Raw genomic sequence first — 21562 nt, forward strand, 5'->3', positions numbered from 1 at the left:
CCTTGTTGCACATAACGAACAACGAAGACGAATTTCAACCCGTGCTGATACTTTAGCTCGGGACTGCAAAAAAGTTTTCGTCTGGGTCAGGGCGTACGCTTGCTAGGTTAACTGTTATCCGATTATCCAAGTTAGAATTGTATTGTTTTCTTGCGCCGGTTAAGATAGGAAAGATCTTGGATGCTTCAACACCCTGTTTAAACGAAAACCCCAGATTTTCTTGGGGAGCATGTCCCCGTGATAGTTCTTCTCTCTTTTTTTATATCTGTATTTTAACCAGTTTTGGCAATGACAGAACTAGCGCGGGAAACAAAAAAAACATGTCAGAGAAATCGCTTCGTTTTGCGTTTGTTACGCTTGTTTACTCAAAAAGTATCTAATTAAAATGTTTATTTATGTAAAGGCGCACAATATGAGATGTTGATTCTTAGGAGCAGCATACACGCATCAGACTCGAATATCTCTTCAATGCAAACACTTGAGACGATATTGTCTGCGCGGGAAAGTATATTGTCAAACATAATTTGTTTTCTTGGGGTGTATGCCCCCGTGATAGTTCTTCTCTTTTTAATATCTGTAATAGCCAGGTTTGGCAATGGCATGTCGGAGAAAGCGCTTCGTTTTGCGTTTGTAACGTTTGTTTGTGCAAAAATTATCTGATTAAAATGTTTATTTATGTAAAGGCGCACAATCTTATTAGTCTGCTAATCTAGTGACACTGTGACAGTTACTAAAACTTCCTCGAATCCGGGAGAAAACAATTCGTACATGCTATGACTAAGCATAATATGCATTTTTCTGATAGTTTTGATGTATCCGTTTTGTTGCGTGCTGCCAAACAAAACGGATACATCATCATAACGTGCTGTGTATGAGAGAAGTCTAACAGCCAGGTCTGGTCAAGGCAATGAGACTGGAAGACGCCAAAGTTAACAGACCATTGCTAAGTCCTTTTTATCATTGGCATGGTGCAGTAGGCTGGGAGCATGGCTTCGGAAAATTTGGAGAATTCGGAAAGATAAAAATATTGTTAAACAGTCGTTTGTTACAAAATTGCGCGAGTACGTCTTTGCATAAACATGTAAAGAGAATAATATACAGAAGACGGTTTGTTTTGTTATATGGTATAAGCATTCGATTTTAAATTTAAAAAAAATTCCAACAATATGCAACAGGCGAGAAACATGCAATATTAGCTAATATTTTTGCCAAAAAGTAGAAAGAAAAAACAATACCAGTAGAATATAACGAGAACCTTAAAAGGCTGTCCATAATGGTCCAAACATTCTTTTTCCGCCGTAAATAACTGAGGAATTGATAATAATACCACGTTTACTCTTAATAAAAAATATAATGCCAAGACATGCTTAAAAAAGAACGTTTTTCGTATGGCGACATTTCTGCACTTTCAAACACGTGTCAACCATTCCGATGAATCCACTCTCATGAGCACGGCAAACAAGTGTGACCTTGGTGGGACAGCGAGTCTGTTTTTGGAAAGTGCAGTGGAGCGGGTCCCAAATCACCTTGGATTTGATTGTCAAAGCTTACAGCTGACAGGCGCATCCATCTGTGACGGGCGAGCCGTACTTAATAGAGTATCCTGCAAGCTTGCGACACTCTGCACAAAGAGCTACACGATAATCACTAAAAAGATATCACAACGAAGACTCACAAAGTCTAATCCAAGTTACAAAGAGCTACAAGAACAAGTTAAGAGAGATACGAATCAAAATGGCATTGCAGTATTTGGTAGATTACGCAGCCGAGAATCTAAGCGTAGTGATCGCCATTGCGCTAGTTGCAGTGATCTTCGCTGCAGCATCGATAATGAGCTCCAAGGCGGGATCCTCCAGCCTTCCAGGTCCCTGGAGCTTACCAGTCGTCGGCAACATCTTTCTGTTCGGCTCCTCGCCTCACAGGAACGTCACCAACCTTGCGAAGCACTACGGAGACGTTTTCTCCATGAAGCTGGGCAGTATGGAGGCCGTGATACTCAACTCCGTGGACGTCGTCAAAGAGGCCCTCGTGAAGCGCGCCTCCGACTTCTCCGGGAGACCACCACTCCACACATTCCTGCTCTCTAGTAATGGTGGCCAGAACGTCGCGTTTACGGACTTCGGCAAGCGCTATATCCAGAACAGACGAGCCCTGGACCTCGCGCTGCAGACTCAGACCCAAGACAGCGTGGCTTTCACAGAGAAAATCCAGGCGGAGGCAGATGCACTCGTGTGCAGTCTTCTGAACTCACGCAAGGAGAAATTCAACTCTGCAAATCAAATTGGTAATATCGCCGCAAGCCTTCAAATCGGACTGTTCTTTGGCGAACGGCTCCGATCCAGGTATTTGAAGGAAGCGCAAGAGTTAATGGACCACTCCACAGATTTTATTGAGAACAGCGCAGTTGGCAACGTGGTGGATTTCATGCCATGGGTGAAGACAGTCTTTAAGAGTCAAGTCCGAAAAGTCGACGAAACAGTCCGGGGTCTGACCACATTTGTCCGTAAACTGTACCAACTGCGAATGCGCGAGATTCAGGAAAAAGGTGACGAGAGCACAACGATTGCTGACACGCTGATAAAGATCAAGAAAAACCAAGACAAGTACTTAGCGAGTGATGAGAACGGGAATTCATCAGACGAAGTTGACTTTGACAACGAGAGGGTCATAAATCTAATGGCGGACTCATTTGGCGGTGGCTATGAGAAATTAGGAACCGCTATGAAATGGTTCGTGGCGTATTTGGTGGCGTACCCTGAAGCTCAAGAGCAGCTATATCAAGAAATAGCGCACGTCAAAGGTACCAACCCCATCTCACTAGAAGACAAGAAAAAACTCCCTCTCCTTGAGGCGACCGTGCTGGAAGTGCTACGCCGCAGCTGCTTCTTGCCCTTCGCTCTACCGCACTGCACAGTCCGAGACACCACCGTCGCAGGCTACAAGTTGCCCAAAGACACTATCGTGTTTGTAAACCTGTGGGGGTGTTGCCACGACCCTAAGTACTTCAAAGATCCGTTCAAGTTCAACCCTCTCCGCCATCTCGACACGAAACAACAGCAGGTTAAACCAAACTCGTGCATGATGGCGTTCAGTGACGGAGACAGGCGTTGTCCTGGTGAGGGCTATGCAAAGTCTGCGCTTTTTATCCTCATGGGAACACTAGTGCAGAGGCTGCGAGTAAGGAATGGAACAGAGGAACCTATCGAGGAGAAATTTGGACTGACGCTCCGCCCAAAGTCGCACTCTGTTAGAGTGCAAGCGCGGTAAATATACCAGGGTCCAGGCGAGGACTATGAACACTGTGGAAACAGAGCGAACTTTGCAAGGAGCACGAGATAGGCACATGTTCCAATGCAGAATCTGTAACATTTGCAAAAGACAGCTCGTAAAGGGCAATGAACAAACTAAAATTTTACTCGTATAAACAAGGTTTTATAAGACGTCCCAGCAACGGGCTGGAAAATTTAAGGAATTTGTGCGTTTTCGTGATGAATGCCTGGTGATACCTGAACAGTATTGATATTCCAAGAGTTTGCTAATTACGGTTTTTAGCGTAAAGAACTGAGTGGATTTATATATTGTTTATCGTAAGAGTTGACCCCTGGGTTGTCGCAACCATGTGCTTACGCTGGAACAAATCCTGACAAAAACTCTGCAAGAGTTTGAATTTTTTTACCGTGGTAACTGTATTTTTTTATTTCTCTAACGAAACAAATTCTTGAGCAAATACTTGTTAAATAAAAAAAAACCCTGAAAATATAAATGTTTACGCTATTTCTAGCCAGTGTTTTATCCCTTTCGCGAAAGAGGAAGCTATTTATTATACATAGACCAAACAAATAAGCTACGGTGGATATTATATGCCCAAGCAAACATATTCTCTTGCCAAAGAAACTATTTATATAACTCTGGGGTCATAGAACTGATTTAGAATTTCGATTTGCCCTTTTATCTTTGAACTTTTTACCACTTCAAGAGCCTCCAGTCCATACGCATTGTTTTCATCTGCAAAAAGCCCATAACAAACCTTATTTCAAGGACTTCACAAGAGTTTCTACTACAAAAATGGTTGCTTTATCATTTTACTTCTTTAGGCTACGGGTGTCATAAAAGAGGCTGCCAGGCTACGCTAGGCAGCATCAAATAATTGACATTTAGAAGAGCAAGAAAGACAATTCCTCCCAAATCTGACACAAATAATAATGAATCCTTGAGTGAAGCTGGAGTGAAAATATCGCATGATTTAAAAAGATACGTGACCTCTCTCCGTATCGTAGCACACACATTCTTCTTCGACCTGGCTCACTGGTCCGCATAATGTTATATAAATAGCCTTTCATACTAAAGGTATTTTTAGTAGATAAACAGTCAGTTGAGCCCCTAGGCAAACAAAGAACAATTCACGTTTATTCAATCAAGAGTTATATTTTATCAAACTTGACGCCTTTTTCTATTTGACTGACTTTGAGCGCGAGAGGCTTTCGCAAGAAGTTATAGGTACCAAATGTTTGCAGCTTTTTTTTTTACCAAATTACCGCATTTATATAACCTTTAAACGAGGCGTTTAGCCTCGAGCTTTATTATAAAACAAACAAAAGCCCGTCTAGTTAATGAAATAAATCTCACTTTTTTTATTCTACCAAGATGGCATAACAGGGTTCCCACTAATCTGAAAAAGTAAAATTCCCTGACTTTTCCCTGACTTTTCCCTGACCATAACCCATTTTTCAATGACCATGCAGCATGTCTTATGAATACTTTTAATGAATAATCTATAATTTCAATAACAGCAACAAAGCAATAGTGTCTCAAGATTGTGAGATTTTGACTTAACGTCTTTTCAAAAGGATTTCAGCTTCTTCTGTAGAAGATCAATATTTTGTTCTTCCTTCTCTATTTCCTTCCTCTTTTCTTTTGATTTTACCGGCAAGGCGTTCGACTTTGCAAGAATGCTAAAGTCTCCCTTCATTTCTGCATTAGTAGCAAGGTCATCGGCTTCTTTCAGAAGAGCAGTAGCTGTAGTTTCAAGCTTTTGTTTTTTCTTTTTTGCTTGCTTGATGTCTTCTTCGACTTTTCTTTTCAAGCTTTCTTTATGGGTTTTTGCCTCAATTGATTTCTTCTCTGCTAAAGATTGTCTGTATCTGTTACTAGCATATTTACAAGATGTAAGCAGCTCAGTTGTGATAGAATCTTCAATTGGACATTCCAGACTTTTGACACCACTGTGAGCTCTGCGAAATCCAACAAGCGTGTCTTGGTGCATATTGTTGCTCACGATATCCTTGTTATCAGAGAATCCTCTTTCAACACAGGATTGACCATGGGACAAGATAAGCAGCATCTTTACTGTTTGCCAAAGGTCTGCATACTGTGGTTTCTGGTGAAAGTACTCTGCTAGGAAGACATCAAGTGCTTTGTCTGATGACTGGTAGGACTTGAAGTCCTCCTTACTGTATCTCTCCACATCAGCAAGGAATGCCTTGTACTGCTGTAGAGCAATATCACAACAATGGGTAGATTTCATTTTATGCGATATCAGTTGCTGAAGGACATTGGAGAATCTGGTTGTTGCTGCTTCAGGGTTTGATGCCATGTAAATAGGATTTAAAGACACCAGATTCCTAGCCATCTTGTACTTTAGAGGAGATCTGTCCATTACCTTGCTAGATAATTGTTTCAGAAATTCAAGGCAATTATTCTGGAATTCCAGGATTTGTAGAGGTGTGGCTTGCTTAGTACTTTCCATCTTATGCACTGACATCTTCGCAGCAAAACCTACATCTACCTTCCTTGGTGGTAGAAGATTGTCAGACTTGCTAACATCAATGTTAGCAAGCTTAGCACATGTTGTTGCCTCTTGAAGCACAGACTTCTTAACAAACTTGGAAAGGATTGCTTCAAGTATGGTTTGTACATCTTGTGTAAGAAAGGGGACCATGGGCTGATCGGTTTGGAATTTCTTCAAAAAAGGCCCAAGAATGCGTGCGATACTAATAAAGAACTCAAGTTTGGCAACAATGAGTGCATCTTGTACAAATGCCTGTAGATTTTTGAAAGATTGGCTTGTAGGAATTTTGCTCTTTGGTAGCTTTGACACCTCGTCAACATATTTCTTGATATTTGGCCAGATAGCCACTGCTCGTTCTGCCACTGGCAAATCTTCCAGCCACCTTGTTCCACAAAATCATAGTGGCCACATGGAACTTCCAGAAATGGCTTCATAATCTTCTCTTTTTGCTGGTGAGTCTGAAAAAGTGTACCAGAGAGACCTCAGAAGTTTATCAAGACGCCAGCCTGTGGCTGTAGCTCCATATTTAAAAGCCCCATGTACCACATGTAACCCACAGGCACCAATATTAATGAGCTTTGGAAGATCTGGATCAGTTTGTTCTCTATCTTCTAATAGGTCTTCAAGAAATTTCCAGTTAACATTAGGACCATCCATCGATACCTGCACAAGGTTTGCAGGATTCAGCTTTTGTAGACCTAGCTTGAAACTTTGAAGTAAATCTGCAGCTCTTGTGTGACCAAGAAACTGGGAATCAATGTATCTTGATACAACTTTATTCTTCTGAACATCCCAAAAGCACACAATCAAATCCATCTGTTCTTTCTGGATCACTTTATTCAGCGATTCATCAAATGAGATAACATACATTGTTCCTTGCTCTTGAAGTCTTTTCATTAATTCATCATGAAAAAATGGGGCAATGCCAAAACAAATCAAGTATGAACACTTTGTTGCTCCACATTGGAACTGTTTGGCAATTACACTGTCTGGAAACATATTGGAAAATAGCTTGTCAGTGCCTGCACTACTATTACAGGAATAGTGAGACATGAGGACTTTTATAGCCCACAGCACCTCTGCTTTTAGAGTTTCATCTTTGGTAACATACTTTTTAATTGTGCCTTTAGATGAATCAGATGAACTGGCAACTTGAGAAAGATCGACGGGAGGAGGTGGTACAGTCATTGTCCTTTCTGCTGCTGAAGAATTTTGTTCGGATTCTTGCTTTTGCACAGTGACAAAAGAGTTCAAAGAAACTTGTTGTGTCGATGGAGCAACTCTCCTAAGATGTTTTTTGCCTTTAGCATGACTTATCAGTGCTTGTTTTCCCATATTTCCAAGCTCAAATGTAACAGAGCACATTTTACACCTTGCTTTAGTTGATTCCTGAGCTTGTGCAACCCAAGGAAATAGTGGGTCTTGAAGCCATAGATTATTAAATACAGTTCGCTTACTCATCTACAAACCAATACAAAAGTTATAAAAAATAAGTGTTACGACTGTAAATAATTTTGTATAAAGTCATGCTGCAATTAAATGCAATGAGAATGGACAAAAAAAATGTATATCTAACTAAGTTCAGGCGTGGTTTCCTCTTTTTCAAAATGCAAATCAGGATAAACAAAAATAATTTTTAAAGCTTAAGACTAAGACTGAACAGTTACGAAAAAATTCGCTGCATACAAAAATATCTTGAATTAAATGTCGTTAGTTTACCGATTTTGTCATTAAATGATCAATAAATTGTTACATTATGCATCCCCCCACTCTATCACTGCTAAGGTTATGAAATAATGCCCTTAAAATAGCTAAAATACTTAATTCCAGCCCTACCTCCACGTGCTTTCCAATACTGCAACAAGATGGCCGACATAATTCAGACCCAGTCCTCCACTTCATTTTCCTCCACAGGAAAACCACATAGGATAATTCGTTTATACTGATGTATTGCGATTTTTGAAACTTTTAATTAACAGTGAGGTTGCTTGATTATCGCCAACACAATTCATAATAATGATTTTTGAAAAATAAGAATTATTCCCTGACTTTTCCCTGACTTTTTGAGAATTATCAAATTTCCCTGACTTAAATCATAATTCCCTGACAATTCCCTGACCTTGAAAAAAAATCGAATTTCACTGACTTTTCCCTGACTGTGGGAACCCTGCATAAGATATCTTTTGCCCTCTTGGTTCTGTTGCGGCTATTTAAGTCTACACGCTCGCACAGCCTGTCACTATGAAAAAGGAGCTATGCTGTCGTTTATTTGTTTCGTTGCTTTTTCTTAATGGGAAAACCGATATGTATCTCTTTTAATCAAAAACGCTTCTATGTTGTACTTTATTTTTTTGTAATTTATTTTTGGGGTTAATAAAAATGCAGTGACTAAAGGTGTGGCAACCGGATGGGGTCCTAAAAAAACTAACGGTCCGGCAGTCCGAAATAATCCCTACTCGATAAATTCAATTAATATCTATTCCAAAACATACCATCTTTGCTGGGGATATCCAATCACTTTATTTTGCGTGTATTTATTGGGTTTTGCGTTTTTGATAAATGCTGTACACAGAACATATCAAACTTTTGGTGTTATTCAAACTCGCTCGGCCGCTTTTTTAGAGACTGAGACTAGGAGCTGTGTAACCTGGCAAATTACAAATGGGTTTTCTCTGAGCTATCCAAGATGGCGGACGAAGAGCGATTATTTTTGGAAAACAGGGCTATTTAACCTGAGATTTCTGCTTATAGAAGCGAAAAATACCTATTTTTCTCATGAAATACCCCTGTAGGGGCTAGATCTTTCTTCTGCCAGCCTAACTTGTGGAAAAAAGCCCTCGTAGGTATTTTAATCGACTACGTCCTTGTGTGATCCTGATGCTGAAGAGTACAGAAACACCCGAAGGACGAGAAGCTAAGTATTCCTTTCTAATATTTCCGTTTTTTGTTTGTATAATTTTGGCGCAATTCTTATCTAGATAATCTTCACGGGTTGTTTTTTGGGGATCATCTTGCAGAATCTCGGTAAACTTAGGCGGGAAGAGGTTCAAAAGTTTAGTCGTCTCGTTTGCTTGTTCATGATAGATATCTACTAAAATGATGGTGCAAGGGTATTTGACAAATTTTTCACAAGGTCCTCCATTGAAAAAACAAAGATTGGCTTACATGCTACCTCAAGTCCGTGAAATCGGGCTGTGTGATTCTCGGGACTCTAGAATCGAAGAGCTCGAGAATCAGCTGTCAGAGCTAAAACATCGACTCGCTGATGTTGTCAAAGAGAGAGATGGCATGAGAAAGGAGCTAGGCAAGGAAAAAAAGCCCTTTCTTCAGCCGAGAAAGCCTTTTTGTGACCTTGAGCCAAAAGCTCAATTTCACAAAAAGTCAGAGATTAAAAAATGGCTTGAGAAGCAATTTGAGAAGCTTCCAACAGATTGGAAAGTTGTTGAGGTTTGTTTAGAATTTTTGTACACATGGAAACAACCTAAATTTACCAATTCTGTTATAATGGCATTTGTTTATCATAAAATGTTTCCTTATCTCTAGGTTCAACTTGAAGTTGGTCAGTTTTGCCCTACATTTCAATGTTTCCTTATCTCTAGGTTCAACTTGAAGTTGGTATGGTCAGTTTTGCCCTACATTTCAATGAGAGGGTTGAGCCTGAGGAGATTGACCATAAAAAGATCCAAAGAGCTCTCAAGGTAGGTATTATAGAAGTACATGTACAGTACTGTAGGTTTCTTATTTTTTCTATATTTAGATTATTTTTATAATCTCAGGCCAAAGATGATGGTGATGTTTCTGACTCAGCATACCATGAGCTAAAGATGGTAGCTGGGTCCAGCTTGCCATCACTGTATGGGATACAGAAAGAGAGAAAAGCTCAAAATGCAATCATTCCTATTACAGAATTTGAAGGGGTTAGTCTGTTGATAGTCTTAATTCTGATTTGCTTTGTGCACAGCACATTTTGCATCCTTTAAAACAAGCAAATACTGTACAAACCCAATAATTCATTAAACAAAGTTTCTCCTTTCAGAATGCAAAAGGATGTTCAAGATCCATCAAGGACATTCTAAGTTATAGTTCAGATGTCATTGGAAATGCAGGGGGCAATGTTATAACCCTTCGGTTTTCTGGTGATGGTAGAAAAACCACCAAAAAACTCGGGAGTGTTATGACAACCTTCTGCTTTCCAGCAGAAAACTCTGTTAAAAGAAGCCCAGAAAGGGAATACTGTATATCTATATATGATGGTGAGTTGGTTGCAGCTAATTTATTGCAGCTGTAAGCGAGAACAAATCTTCCTAATGATATAGTCAACTAAAGCCATATATCTGTGAACACTTTTTATTATAGGCAAGGAGTCATATGACATCCTAAAGGCGACCTTGAGAGGGGTTTTTGATGAGATGAAGGCCCTAGGGAGAACTGGCATTCTTGTTAATGGCCTTGAATACACTATTGATTGGTAGGTTTCATTTTTTTTGCAACCAATAATCTTATGATCTGGCATTAAACAGGACATATGTAACTTTTATCCCTTTTTTAAGGGTGATGTGTGCTGACTGGAAGTTCATGGCGTGTATTCTCGGAATTAATAGTCCCTGTGCCTTGTACTTCTGCATTTGGTGCGAATGCAGCAAAAGGATGATCAGAGACTTTTCTAGTAAGTTTTTTAATTTTGTTACTTATATAATGAATGTTATGTAATGAATTAAATGATTTTTGTTTTTATGAATTATTCCATTGTCAGCTATATTATAAATAACTAGATAAATTTGATAAAAATTTCAGTCCCACAATGGCCCATAACCAGAACCTTAAACCAGTGCCGTGCACGTGTTGGGTGTCCAAATGCCAAGGGAGTTCAATGTTTACCTCTCGTGGACATTGAATTTACCAAGGTCATACCCGACACCCTGCACCTCAAATTGAGGATCATGGGAAAACTTCTCAACCAGGTAAAATTATGCTTATTTAACAAATTCAAATCTCCATTGAGCCATTTTTTAAAAAAGTTCCTGGTATATATTAAACTTCTAGGTTGCTTGCTGGGCTATAGAGCAGAATGTTAAAAAAGCCATGGAAGAAGCAATAGAAGCTTTGGGTAAATAAAAATTTCATGTATAGGGTAAATGGGTATAGGGGATGTCTTATGGTGATAATCATTTTGTTTTCTTGCCATATTGTATTTGCAGGTGTGAGGTTTTGTTTCTATGATGTCCAGGATGACAGTGGCAAAACCACAACCAAGTGGAGCTCTTTGGATTGTAAGTAAATAACTGACTAATAGAAAAGACTGTTATAATAACTGAAACTAATATGAAATTACTATAAAGTTTCGTTATTTATTTTCTTTGAATCCTCTTTTCCTTATAAAGGTGATGATTTGGAAACTATCATTAGGGGGCTTGATATCCATGCCTTCCTAGGAGACATGGAGAACAAGTCCATCACCAGCCTTGACTGTCTGACCAAAGCCCAGCTAGTGGAGGAATGTAGGAAGTTCCATCTGAGGTCGACAGGCACCAAGGACTTCCTACGTGCCACACTCAAGGATCATCTTGACCGCAACAACATAGTGTTTGAGGTATGATTTTTATTTTCATTATAAAAAAGACCAGCACACCCAGGATACTACTGTGTATAAAGCTAATTTAACAATTGCTTTGTGTTTTGTAGCCATCGTCCACTCCCACTTGTGAGAAAACAGTTCTTAGCATATCAGAGCTGACACAAGTGTGGAAAAGTTTGATGGTCCTCACTGATGCTCTTGGGGCAAATCCTGGAGATGAAGCATATCTTCGAGCAGATGCTTTTCAAGAAAAGGCCCGCCAATGGGGAACCAAATTTAGAAAGGCCACATTTGATGAGGTAATTCTACATCCCTGTGGTTAGTTGAACTGGCAGGACACAAGCCTCATTTGATCATATGTCACTGAAAAAATAACAAGTAGATATATTATTTTAATTGTGCTTTCTTTTATCTCTCCACAGGATGTAATTCCATATATACATGGTAAGATTAAAATGAGATTCCTTAATTGACTTGGGATCTCCGAGACCAAGTAATTTTATGCATTTTTTTCTCTACAGTTCTTGTTTATCATGTCCCCCAATTTTTGGAGATTCATGGCACGATCCACCAGTTCAATTGCCAGACAGTGGAAAAGAAAAACCACATGCAGAACAAGACATTCCACAGGGGTAGCCAGAAAGGGGGGAAAAATAGCAACTACACTGTACAGGTAATTCCAAGTGAAAAAAACGTCATGTTATCTAGACTAATCGCTTGCTACAACTGTGTATTTTTATCTCTATAGATCATGGAGAGGGAAAACAGAAAACTGTTCAGTAGGGAAAATAATTTGGAAAGGGTCAAGAGAAAATATCAAAAGCAGTGAAGACAAAGAAAAAATGTATTTATTTATTTATTATATTTTTGGTGCTATTTATTACTGTTGTAAATATCACTATTTATAACTTGTATAACTATTTGTACCCACATTATTATATAAAGGCATTAAAACCATCAAAACAATCTGTATCATTCCCTGGATCTAAATTCCCCCTCTTTATTTTCGACTGGAAATACAGTGAAATCGGTTGAAACAGATGTCAACAATTAGTTTATATAGAGAGATTTTAACTTACCGAGCCATAGTTGTGAAGCATATTCCGTCTACGCCGTACGAAGCTGATCTCCAAAAAGCTCAGCGGGGGATACTTGCGCTCTAGCGGTCGACACATACTAGGCCTTTCTTCCTCTGACCCATATTCAGAGATGTAAGTACAACGGGGACACGAACTATGATCATAATTTATCCTTAGCTCGTATCCTCATGATATCCACATCTTCGAAGATGAGTCAACTTCACATATTGTACTCGAATCTGGCAGTTGCCGAGCCATAAACTCCGTACCAATAACGGTGCCAAACTCGACAGCAGTGCACGGGAACCGAATATTACGGGTCCCTGAAAAATCCAGCTTTCGTGAGGTAGCAAAAGAAAATGTCCCTTTACCAAACAAAGCGGAAAAACCCCCCTTTGAAAGTGGGACTTTCACTTGTACTCTCCGAATGAGTCCCGTGTCATTCTCGGGTGTACGAAATTGGAGCTCATCGAACAGTGCATGTCGAATCAGCCACAATTCCTTATCCTCGGAGCAAAGAATGGGAAGCTTTTCTCTTGCTACCTCACTACTGTCGGGGTTCCCAGCATTCACGGCTAAATAGCATGACAACTGCGGATTCAATGAAAGAGAAACCGTAGAATTATATCTATCGCTGTAGCCTTTCCATTTCACAAAGGCATAGTCTCCCTCAACGTTTAAAACTCTCTCTATCTCCCAGACTTTTTCTTCTTCCTCTTTCTCTTCTTTCACGTACGTATCAACTGAGGAATGGTCTAAATATTTGACCAAGCGATCCGGTTTCTTTATAATTCTTCCACTACGAGTCTTTAGGGAATCAGTGTTTGCCGCCATGTTTGTTGGAGAAGCGCGAAAGGGGAAACTCCAGTACTTCTAAATATGGGCATATATGACCATATAAGGCACAGCGAACGAAGGACACTATCCGTGGGGAATATGTTTGATATGTATTAATATCTTATCGCTCAGACTTATCTATCCAAAAAATGTGCTATTTCTTTTGAACCAGACATTTAATTTTTATCTAAATGGAATAGCTTTTGGGGTGTTGTAACGTTTGTTAGAAAACCAAAAAAAAAAATATTGAAAACCGTCAATTTTAAGCAAAGTGGAAAGGGTTTCGGCGCCACAGAATTGTGAAAACCACAAAACTTCCAAAAGCGTGATCTCTGTATTCAGCTATCTACTTTGACGGATTTTCTAATGTTTTTTTTTTTATAAAAAAAAAAAAAAATGCAAAAAGAACGTCATCGGCCAAAAATAAAAATTACATATCACTTGACGTACAAAATGTAAATAAATATCGATAGAGCCGTTAAACTTTTTATTGTATTTACAGTGATAATAATCATATTTACAATTCATAGCCATTCTACAGTAAACAAAATGTCAACTATAACCTTTCTGAACAGAGTAGCTTGAGCGTGATGTAATACAAATGTGAAAACGTAGCTCCGACATTGACAGTAACCAAATACCATAATATTTTAAGCAGTGAAAATAGAGTCCGTGTTTCCAACATGCACGACGCGTTTTTTCTCCCCCCCCCCCCCCCCCCCCCTCCAAATAAAAAGAAGATAATACATACAGGTTGTTCAGTACAAGTTCTTAAGTACAACATCGGTTCAATATAACATTTGTTTAAACAAATAAGAGTTTGAAAGCAGACAATAAAACCAAAAGAACAAAACAAAATCATACAAGTCGGACACAATACAATAATACAGATGCAATGTTCTCGCGACCATTAGAAGTATACCAAATCTAATGTATCCAAGCCACGGCTAGGGTTTGTCACAGCTGGTAGAACTGATCGGACTCGAGACGTTTGAGATGGGGCACTACCTCCCACGCCGGGATGTGAAGATTAAAATCAAGACCCACCAGCGCTTGGAACTCAAAACTTAGCAGCTCCCGCACTTGAACTTTCATCTTTTCAGCAATTTTCTGGGATAAAAAATGATAATATCCGACAGTATTACAATTAATTATAATTACAGCGACGTGAGCAATACGCGAGGTCTTCAGGGACAAAAAATATTACGTGCAGAGAACAGCAAGCTAACCCATATGAAAAAGCAACAAGTCTAACGAAAGTGCTGAAGGCGATCGTTATTTGGTCGAAAATAGGAACAATTTGACTGTAGGATACTAAAAGTCATGTATCTTACTTGCTTTGCAACAACTTTGGGGGGTATTTAACAAAATGTTACGCATCTAGGAGGAGCCACTTATTAGAAGCTGCGCCATAATAATATAAGCATTTATTGTAAAAATACAAATAAATATATACGGTAAAGATAAGTATCGTTCCTGGAACTTACATCAATTACAAACTTAATTTTCACCCTCTTATCGTCATTGAATTTGGCAGCTAAAAGTAAACAAGCTCCTACAAAATAAGAAGATCAACCACATTAGCTTGGTCCATGTCACGAAGGGAGAGGCAAAGTGTGGCAGAGGAAGCACAGGGTGTGGCTGCTGAAGAGGGGCAGGGTGTGGTAGTTGAAGAGGAAAGTCAAAGGGTTGGCAAGGGGTCCTGCTATTTTTCTAGTGGGTGTTATGTTGGAGAAAAAAAATCATATGCATTATAATCCATATACAAACCTGCCATCAATTTCCTGTTTGGCTTGTTGATTTTTTCCTAAAACAAATAAAAAAATTCTTGTTATATCATAAAAGGTATCACCAACAAAATCGTTACTATAAACTAACTCCTTACCTTCAAAATCAGCTTTTCAAAGTACACAAAAGCATATGCAACTGATGTAAGGTCAAGACTGCAGTCCTGTAGGTAAAGACGAGACATCAAGATTTCACTGTCACTTTCAGAAATTATGAATTGAAGATACAAATTAAAATATTTGTTCTGACTTACCTGAGATGAAGCAACCTTTAAGATGTCTCTTTTCAGGCTAAAACCACAGCAAATATATTTTACAATAACAGTATATAATGAAAAAAAGTAAAATCTTTCATTTTGTGGATCCAAAAATATAAAATTAAACTTTATTCCTACAACTTCAATCTTGTTGTCAGTGATCCCCTTCCAACAGCAACCCCACCTAGCGGCACAAGAACATGTACCTTCTCAGCTTAGTAAGGGTGACTTCGATATGAGGAAACTTCTCCCGGAACCTCTCATTAAGATCTTTTTTCAGTTCTGATGGCTTGGCATAAGCAGTCATTGACACCTGGAATAAAAACAATTATCACCACAGTTTTACATACAAAGTTTTGAATTTTTCGTTTTTTTTTTCCATGTTTTATTTCGAGAAAGAAATTTGCAAGACTCATAAGAATGCTTGCCTAATGAGGATATCACATGACTCACCCTATAAGAGTTTAGCCAAAGCACTGTTCTCTCCTTGCCAGATGCCATGACTCACCATATAAAGAGTTTAGCCAAAGCACTGTTCTCTCCTTGCCAGATGCCATGACTCACCATATAAGAGTTAAGCCGAAGCACTGTTCTCCCCTTAACCAGATGCCATGACTCACAATATAAGAGTTTAGCCAAAGCACTGTTCTCTCCTTGCCAGATGCCATGACTCACCATATAAGAGTTAAGCCGAAGCACTGTTCTCCCCTTAACCAGATGCCATGACTCACAATATAAGAGTTTGGCCAAAGCACTGTTCTCTCCTTGCCAGATGCCATGACTCACCATATAAGAGTTTAGCCAAAGCACTGTTCTCTCCTTGCCAGATACACATGACTCACCATATAAGAGTTTAGCCAAAGCACTGTTCTCTCCTTGCCAGATACATATGACTCACAATATAAGAGTTTAGCCAAAGCACTGTTCTCTCCTTAACCAGATGCCATGACTCACAATATAAGAGTTTAGCTAAAGCACTGTTCTCTCCTTGCCAGATGCCATGACTCACCATATAAGAGTTTGGCCAAAGCACTGTTCTCTCCTTGCCAGATGCCATGACTCACCATATAAGAGTTTAGCCAAAGCACTGTTCTCCCCTTAACCAGATGCCATGACTCACAATATAAGAGTTTAGCCAAAGCACTGTTCTCTCCTTGCCAGATGCCATGACTCACCATATAAGAGTTAAGCCGAAGCACTGTTCTCCCCTTAACCAGATGCCATGACTCACAATATAAGAGTTTGGCCAAAGCACTGTTCTCTCCTTGCCAGATGCCATGACTCACCATATAAGAGTTTAGCCAAAGCACTGTTCTCTCCTTGCCAGATACACATGACTCACCATATAAGAGTTTAGCCAAAGCACTGTTCTCTCCTTGCCAGATACATATGACTCACAATATAAGAGTTTAGCCAAAGCACTGTTCTCTCCTTAACCAGATGCCATGACTCACAATATAAGAGTTTAGCTAAAGCACTGTTCTCTCCTTGCCAGATGCCATGACTCACCATATAAGAGTTTGGCCAAAGCACTGTTCTCTCCTTGCCAGATGCCATGACTCACCATATAAGAGTTTAGCCAAAGCACTGTTCTCTCCTTGCCAGATACACATGACTCACCATATAAGAGTTTAGCCAAAGCACTGTTCTCTCCTTAACCAGATGCCATGACTCACCATATAAGAGTTAAGCCGAAGCACTGTTCTCCCCTTAACCAGATGCCATGACTCACCATATAAGAGTTTGGCCAAAGCACTGTTCTCTCCTTGCCAGATGCCATGACTCACCATATAAGAGTTTAGCCAAAGCACTGTTCTGTGCTCGCCAGATCCATATGACTCACCATATAAGAGTTTAGCCGAAGCACTTTACTGTGCTTGCCAGATACCTATGACTCACCATATAAGAGTTTAGCCGAAGCACTGTTCTGTGCTTGCCAGACGTCAACTCAGGATCATCAAGCTGGTATGGGTCATATGCTGACAGGTACAATGCTTCAGGATCACAATACACAGTATCTTTCATAAAGAAAATAAGTCACAGTTACAAACAGGCAGGCAGACTGACAGAAATGATATAAATCATTATCTAGCATTTGTTGCACTTTATTATAACATAATAGATCTGTTAGGGGGATTTATCCATTATCAGCAAATAAACCTGTGAATTTCTACAAATGTTGGTATTAAACATTCGAAAATATCATTCTCTGGGGAAAAACCATGCACCAGTAAATTATAAAAATAAATCTGAACACTGTCTTAATAGAAAAAAAACATCAAATGATGACACAGAGCAGACATGAAGCACTTGACCTGCAGTCTCATGCAACACCGATCTGCTGTTAAATTCTCCAAAACAAAACCACACGTATTGCAGGATCAGTGCACACAAAGAAAACTTTCTTTTCTTGGTCAGATTTTTTAGAAGTACTTGCATAACCCTACCTGCTTTATTTGCCCTGAGATCTAATGACTGAGTCAGTAATACAGGTGAGGCAGAGGGAGCCCACATACTCTCTTGCCAAGCTCTGTATGTAGCCAGTGGGTATGAAGGCACAAGCAGTGAGCTATATGACACACTCTAAAGGGAAAAAAAACACAGATTAAATATCCAGTACCACAATAATGGGGTGGTACAGCATACCTACCAGGGGTTAGGCCCCGCCATTAGGTCCCGCCGGCTATTTCCAAGTCAACTTAAGTTTTATTTGAACTAAAAAGATAAAATAACTTCCACCCCCTGCTTATCAATCTCTGAAAGTTAATGAAAGCCCTGCCTACCTTTTCTCCAATACCAATTTCGACACCTTCAATGGCAGGAGAGCTGCTAGAAGGACCTGACATGTGCTTTTTGCTGAAAAGACAAACAGTTTTTTTTCAACGTAAATTTGGTAAAAGATACTACAAACTATACAGTATATAAATACACCTTTTACTAATGTTGCAGAATACTATATTATCAGGGGCGAAGCAGGTAGGGGCGTGGCGGTAGGGGCGTGGCAGGTAGGGCCGTAGCAGGTAGGGGCAAGGCTGCACCCCTAAATATTTTCTTAATGTTTTTGTATTGTGCTCCCCCCACCCCCCCCCCTCCCCCCCGAAAAAAAAATTTCATTTTACGGCACTGTTTATTAGTAGTGACAAATGGTCACTGAAATCCACAACATCTTATGGTTCTTGAAGACATTCTTAAAGGCCCAGGTCTTTTATGTGTCCCACTTGAAGTCTAGAATCCTGTCCCACTAATTCTTGAAGATGATGAACAGACAGGTTGACAGTATGGATGACAACATATTAAAAAATAAACCAATTTCCACTCACCTTGTCCCTTCAAAGCCAACTGCTTGGTTCTCCTTGTGATATTTCAGCACTGAATATGTTATAAATGGGATTTTTCGAGAGGTGCATAACACAACCCTGAAATATGGCAAAAAATCATAAACAGTAGTCAACTGTTACAGAACAACTCGGTTTAAAGCCGCATTGTTGCCAGTTTACTTCCGGAGGTCTGACGGAAACCTCAACCGTTAAAAGACAAAAGAATCTATTAGAATCCAAGATATTAAACAGGCCATCCATTCTAAATTATCAATCACATCCTCAAAGAAACTTCCAATAAACACACTGCTTTAATTAAATATTTTGAAATATTTTTCACGTTTTCCGTAAAAAATAATCGGAGATTGTTACGTAATCGACCGGAAGTAAACTGGTGACAATGCGGCTTTAACATTTACAAGTTTTATGTGTGTAGTTAGCATGCAGTCTGCAAGTTTCATAGGTCTAGTTTGAGTTCAATTCCACATATTAAACTACAGTCAGTCAAAATTATGTTACACAATCACCGAAAAAGGTGCTGCATTTAGAAATAACTCAATGGCACAAAGATGTGGATTGGTCACAAGCTTCTTGGAGTTTTATGAAAAAAGATAGATGTCTACTTTTGCACTCAACTAAACACACTTTATTTATAAGCAAAATTCATGTCAACTCAACCAAAATGTATGACAAAAAATAAGTAAGAAAATGTGCAGATAAAGAAAAAAGTCAAATTCACTGCTATTATAGATTCACTTTTAAAAGGACAAGCAAAATGTTTGCCTATTTATCGGTGACTTAAACTTCAGAGAAAAAGAAAAATCAATCTATAATCCTTTTTTTTCATAGAATGTCTTTTCTATTCTTGTAGACTGAAAACATCTCTCAAATTGGTAAGTTCATTAGGAAGGATAAAGGAAAAAAAAGGCAATTAAACTTCTGTGAATGTAAACAGCACAAGAAAATATCCTGATTCCAAAGTCAATTTTAGGGAAAATTGGAATAATTCTAACTTCAGCCTACATTTTTTTCCATTCCTTGTCATTCTGTTATTCAACATTTCAAGTTCGCCTCAGAAATAAAATTATACACAAGCAAGGAATTTCTTCCCATTGTTATTTAGTTACATCTTGTCTCTATTGGTTGATAGGAACTTGGAAAACAATAACGGATCTTATTAAGATTCTTGACCAATACAATAAAAACATGGTTAAAATTTGATGACGTGGGCGTGAGGTAGACACCGCAATTCGTAAACAAAATAAATATAGGTATAAAAACGAAAAAAAAGACAAGAACTAACCTATTACTAGAAATATTTTATTCTAAAAGTATAATAAGAAATTCTACGGGTAAGAGATTATATATTCTCTTCATAGCAGATGGAGCAAATCATTGCGAAAAAACACTTCACACCTCCACTCAGTAAAATTTTGTGACGCAAAGATTCCCATATGTTTATGAAAAAAACTGTTTCAATACTGTTTTTCCATGGTACCGTTATAATTAAACTATCCCAAAAACTCTTACTTTCATGATTACTGACCGTTTATCGTTGACTTTTCTGCGGAGTCTGTATGAAGATCCAGACATGCATGTTATCCGATGTCTTGAAGTATTCCGAAACGAAAGACTATCCGATGTGGCAGAACTTCCCATCGATTCAGAAACCGAAAAACTTCGACGAACTGCAGTCCTATGAACATCCACAGACAATCCTTTATCTCTGGTTATACTCCTGTCGCGGTGGTGTGAGGATTTAGCACCACTAGCCGCAGATTCGGAGATTGAATGCAAATATTTCGGCTTGCGACAATCTCTCGTGACAGGACTAGGAGTCCCGAAGTTTTCCGTAACCACCGTTGGCGTTGGTTCCAGGACTTTTTCGTCGTTTCTCTCGCGTGTTCTAGGCTCACGCATAATGCGACCGTCAAGGGATATGCCAGAAAGAAATGACTGAGCCATCGCACGGCGGGATTTTCGATTTTGCGGACGGCCATCTCTCGTACTCGCCACGGCTGAAGCCGCCGCCATGTTGGCCGGCAACTCGGAACTCATGACCAGTCTATCTCACCTCAAGCTTCATCGACCACAGGATCCCCACACGACATTTTGCTCTTGTCACGCACCTAAAATATTTCACCCCTAAAACTGTAAGTATCAAGGGGGCGTGGTTTATTTTTTCGTTAAACTGTAGTTTATGTTAATATCCATCACTAGGTTAAGTTTTGTGACCGTAACATGAAAAGTATTGGTTTTATTCAGGTTTTTAGGGAAATTAATTCCACGGGGTGGGTCTATATCCTGGAGCCCGTTTTTCGAAACACCCGAGAATTCTCGGGCCCGAAAACCTAATTTTTCATTTTTGCTTAGAATTTCGCATGTTTTCCTTTTGAAGAAGCGCTTTCATGCTTTAGAACAGTGAAAACTTCCTCTTGTTTTGTATTCCAAATGATATACGCTCAATAGGGCTATTTTCGAAGTTTTGCTGAAGCCAAAAAGTTACCCCCAAAGTCTCGGGTGAGTGCGAGGTCCCGAGAACTTTCCTAATATTTAAACCATGTGAATTTTGGTTCCGAGAAGTTCGGGAAAGATCAAAATCTATGAACCTATAAAGAGGATCATCCTTCACATGAATCTTTGTCGATGTTTGACGATATTTCAACACATTTAGATACCGCAAATTTTATAGGAATTAGCCAGCTTTTCAAATTTAAGGAATAAAACGTTTTCGGGTCCGAGAATTCCCGGGTGTTTCGAGAAACGAGCCCCAGAATTGCTCAGTGCGAGATTCTATATCACTGTGCCAAATTTAATAAATGTTCCATAAATTTGAACAATGCTGCACCATTTTCTTCCACAGTGTTGACTGCGACAGTGACAAAAAAAATTAAATGCTTTGTTCTCTTTTCTATACTAGGC

The 21562-nt window shown here is 39.2% G+C and overlaps 4 protein-coding genes across 6 annotated transcripts; 2 read left to right on the forward strand and 2 right to left on the reverse strand.

Moving 5' to 3' along the window:
• The first annotated feature begins 1478 nt into the window (after positions 1-1478).
• On the forward strand, positions 1479-3759 carry LOC5508885 (cytochrome P450 1A1). Its single transcript, XM_001629397.3, has one exon. The coding sequence runs from the start codon at positions 1735-1737 to the stop codon at positions 3265-3267; it is 1533 nt and encodes a 510-aa protein (XP_001629447.3). The 5' UTR covers positions 1479-1734; the 3' UTR covers positions 3268-3759.
• Positions 3760-4746: 987 nt separating this feature from the next.
• Positions 4747-7967, reverse strand: LOC125561972. The gene is made up of 2 exons (XM_048727115.1): positions 7625-7967; positions 4747-7249 (listed from the first exon to the last, which is right to left on the reverse strand). Exons 1-2 carry the CDS (start codon positions 7688-7690, stop codon positions 6185-6187), a joined length of 1131 nt encoding a protein of 376 aa, XP_048583072.1. The 5' UTR covers positions 7691-7967; the 3' UTR covers positions 4747-6184.
• Positions 7968-8365: 398 nt separating this feature from the next.
• LOC125561971 lies at positions 8366-13217 on the forward strand. 3 transcript variants are annotated; one of them, XM_048727112.1, is made up of 13 exons: positions 8368-9486; positions 9565-9705; positions 9825-10041; positions 10145-10256; positions 10339-10454; positions 10583-10749; positions 10832-10895; positions 10987-11058; positions 11170-11378; positions 11471-11662; positions 11786-11807; positions 11885-12036; positions 12875-13067. In XM_048727112.1, exons 1-13 carry the CDS (start codon positions 9406-9408, stop codon positions 13019-13021), a joined length of 1692 nt encoding a protein of 563 aa, XP_048583069.1. In that variant the 5' UTR covers positions 8368-9405; the 3' UTR covers positions 13022-13067. The 3 variants fall into 3 exon arrangements, with proteins under 3 accessions (XP_048583071.1, XP_048583069.1, XP_048583070.1); XM_048727113.1 differs by lacking the exon at positions 12875-13067 and adding an exon at positions 12112-12329 and having other exon boundaries at positions 8372-9486; XM_048727114.1 differs by lacking the exon at positions 9565-9705 and having other exon boundaries at positions 8366-9486; positions 12875-13217.
• Positions 13218-14031: 814 nt separating this feature from the next.
• Positions 14032-20700, reverse strand: LOC5508884 (CDK5 and ABL1 enzyme substrate 1). Its single transcript, XM_001629376.3, has 11 exons — positions 20187-20700; positions 18644-18739; positions 18107-18179; positions 17771-17906; positions 17223-17341; positions 15530-15636; positions 15321-15357; positions 15165-15230; positions 15050-15086; positions 14767-14834; positions 14032-14389 (listed from the first exon to the last, which is right to left on the reverse strand). Exons 1-11 carry the CDS (start codon positions 20696-20698, stop codon positions 14237-14239), a joined length of 1404 nt encoding a protein of 467 aa, XP_001629426.3. The 5' UTR covers positions 20699-20700; the 3' UTR covers positions 14032-14236.
• Between the last annotated feature and the right edge of the window lie 862 nt (positions 20701-21562).

The sequence above is a fragment of the Nematostella vectensis genome, chromosome 4, assembly GCF_932526225.1.
Source record: "Nematostella vectensis chromosome 4, jaNemVect1.1, whole genome shotgun sequence".
In the NCBI taxonomy this organism is placed as follows: Eukaryota; Metazoa; Cnidaria; class Anthozoa; order Actiniaria; family Edwardsiidae; genus Nematostella; species Nematostella vectensis.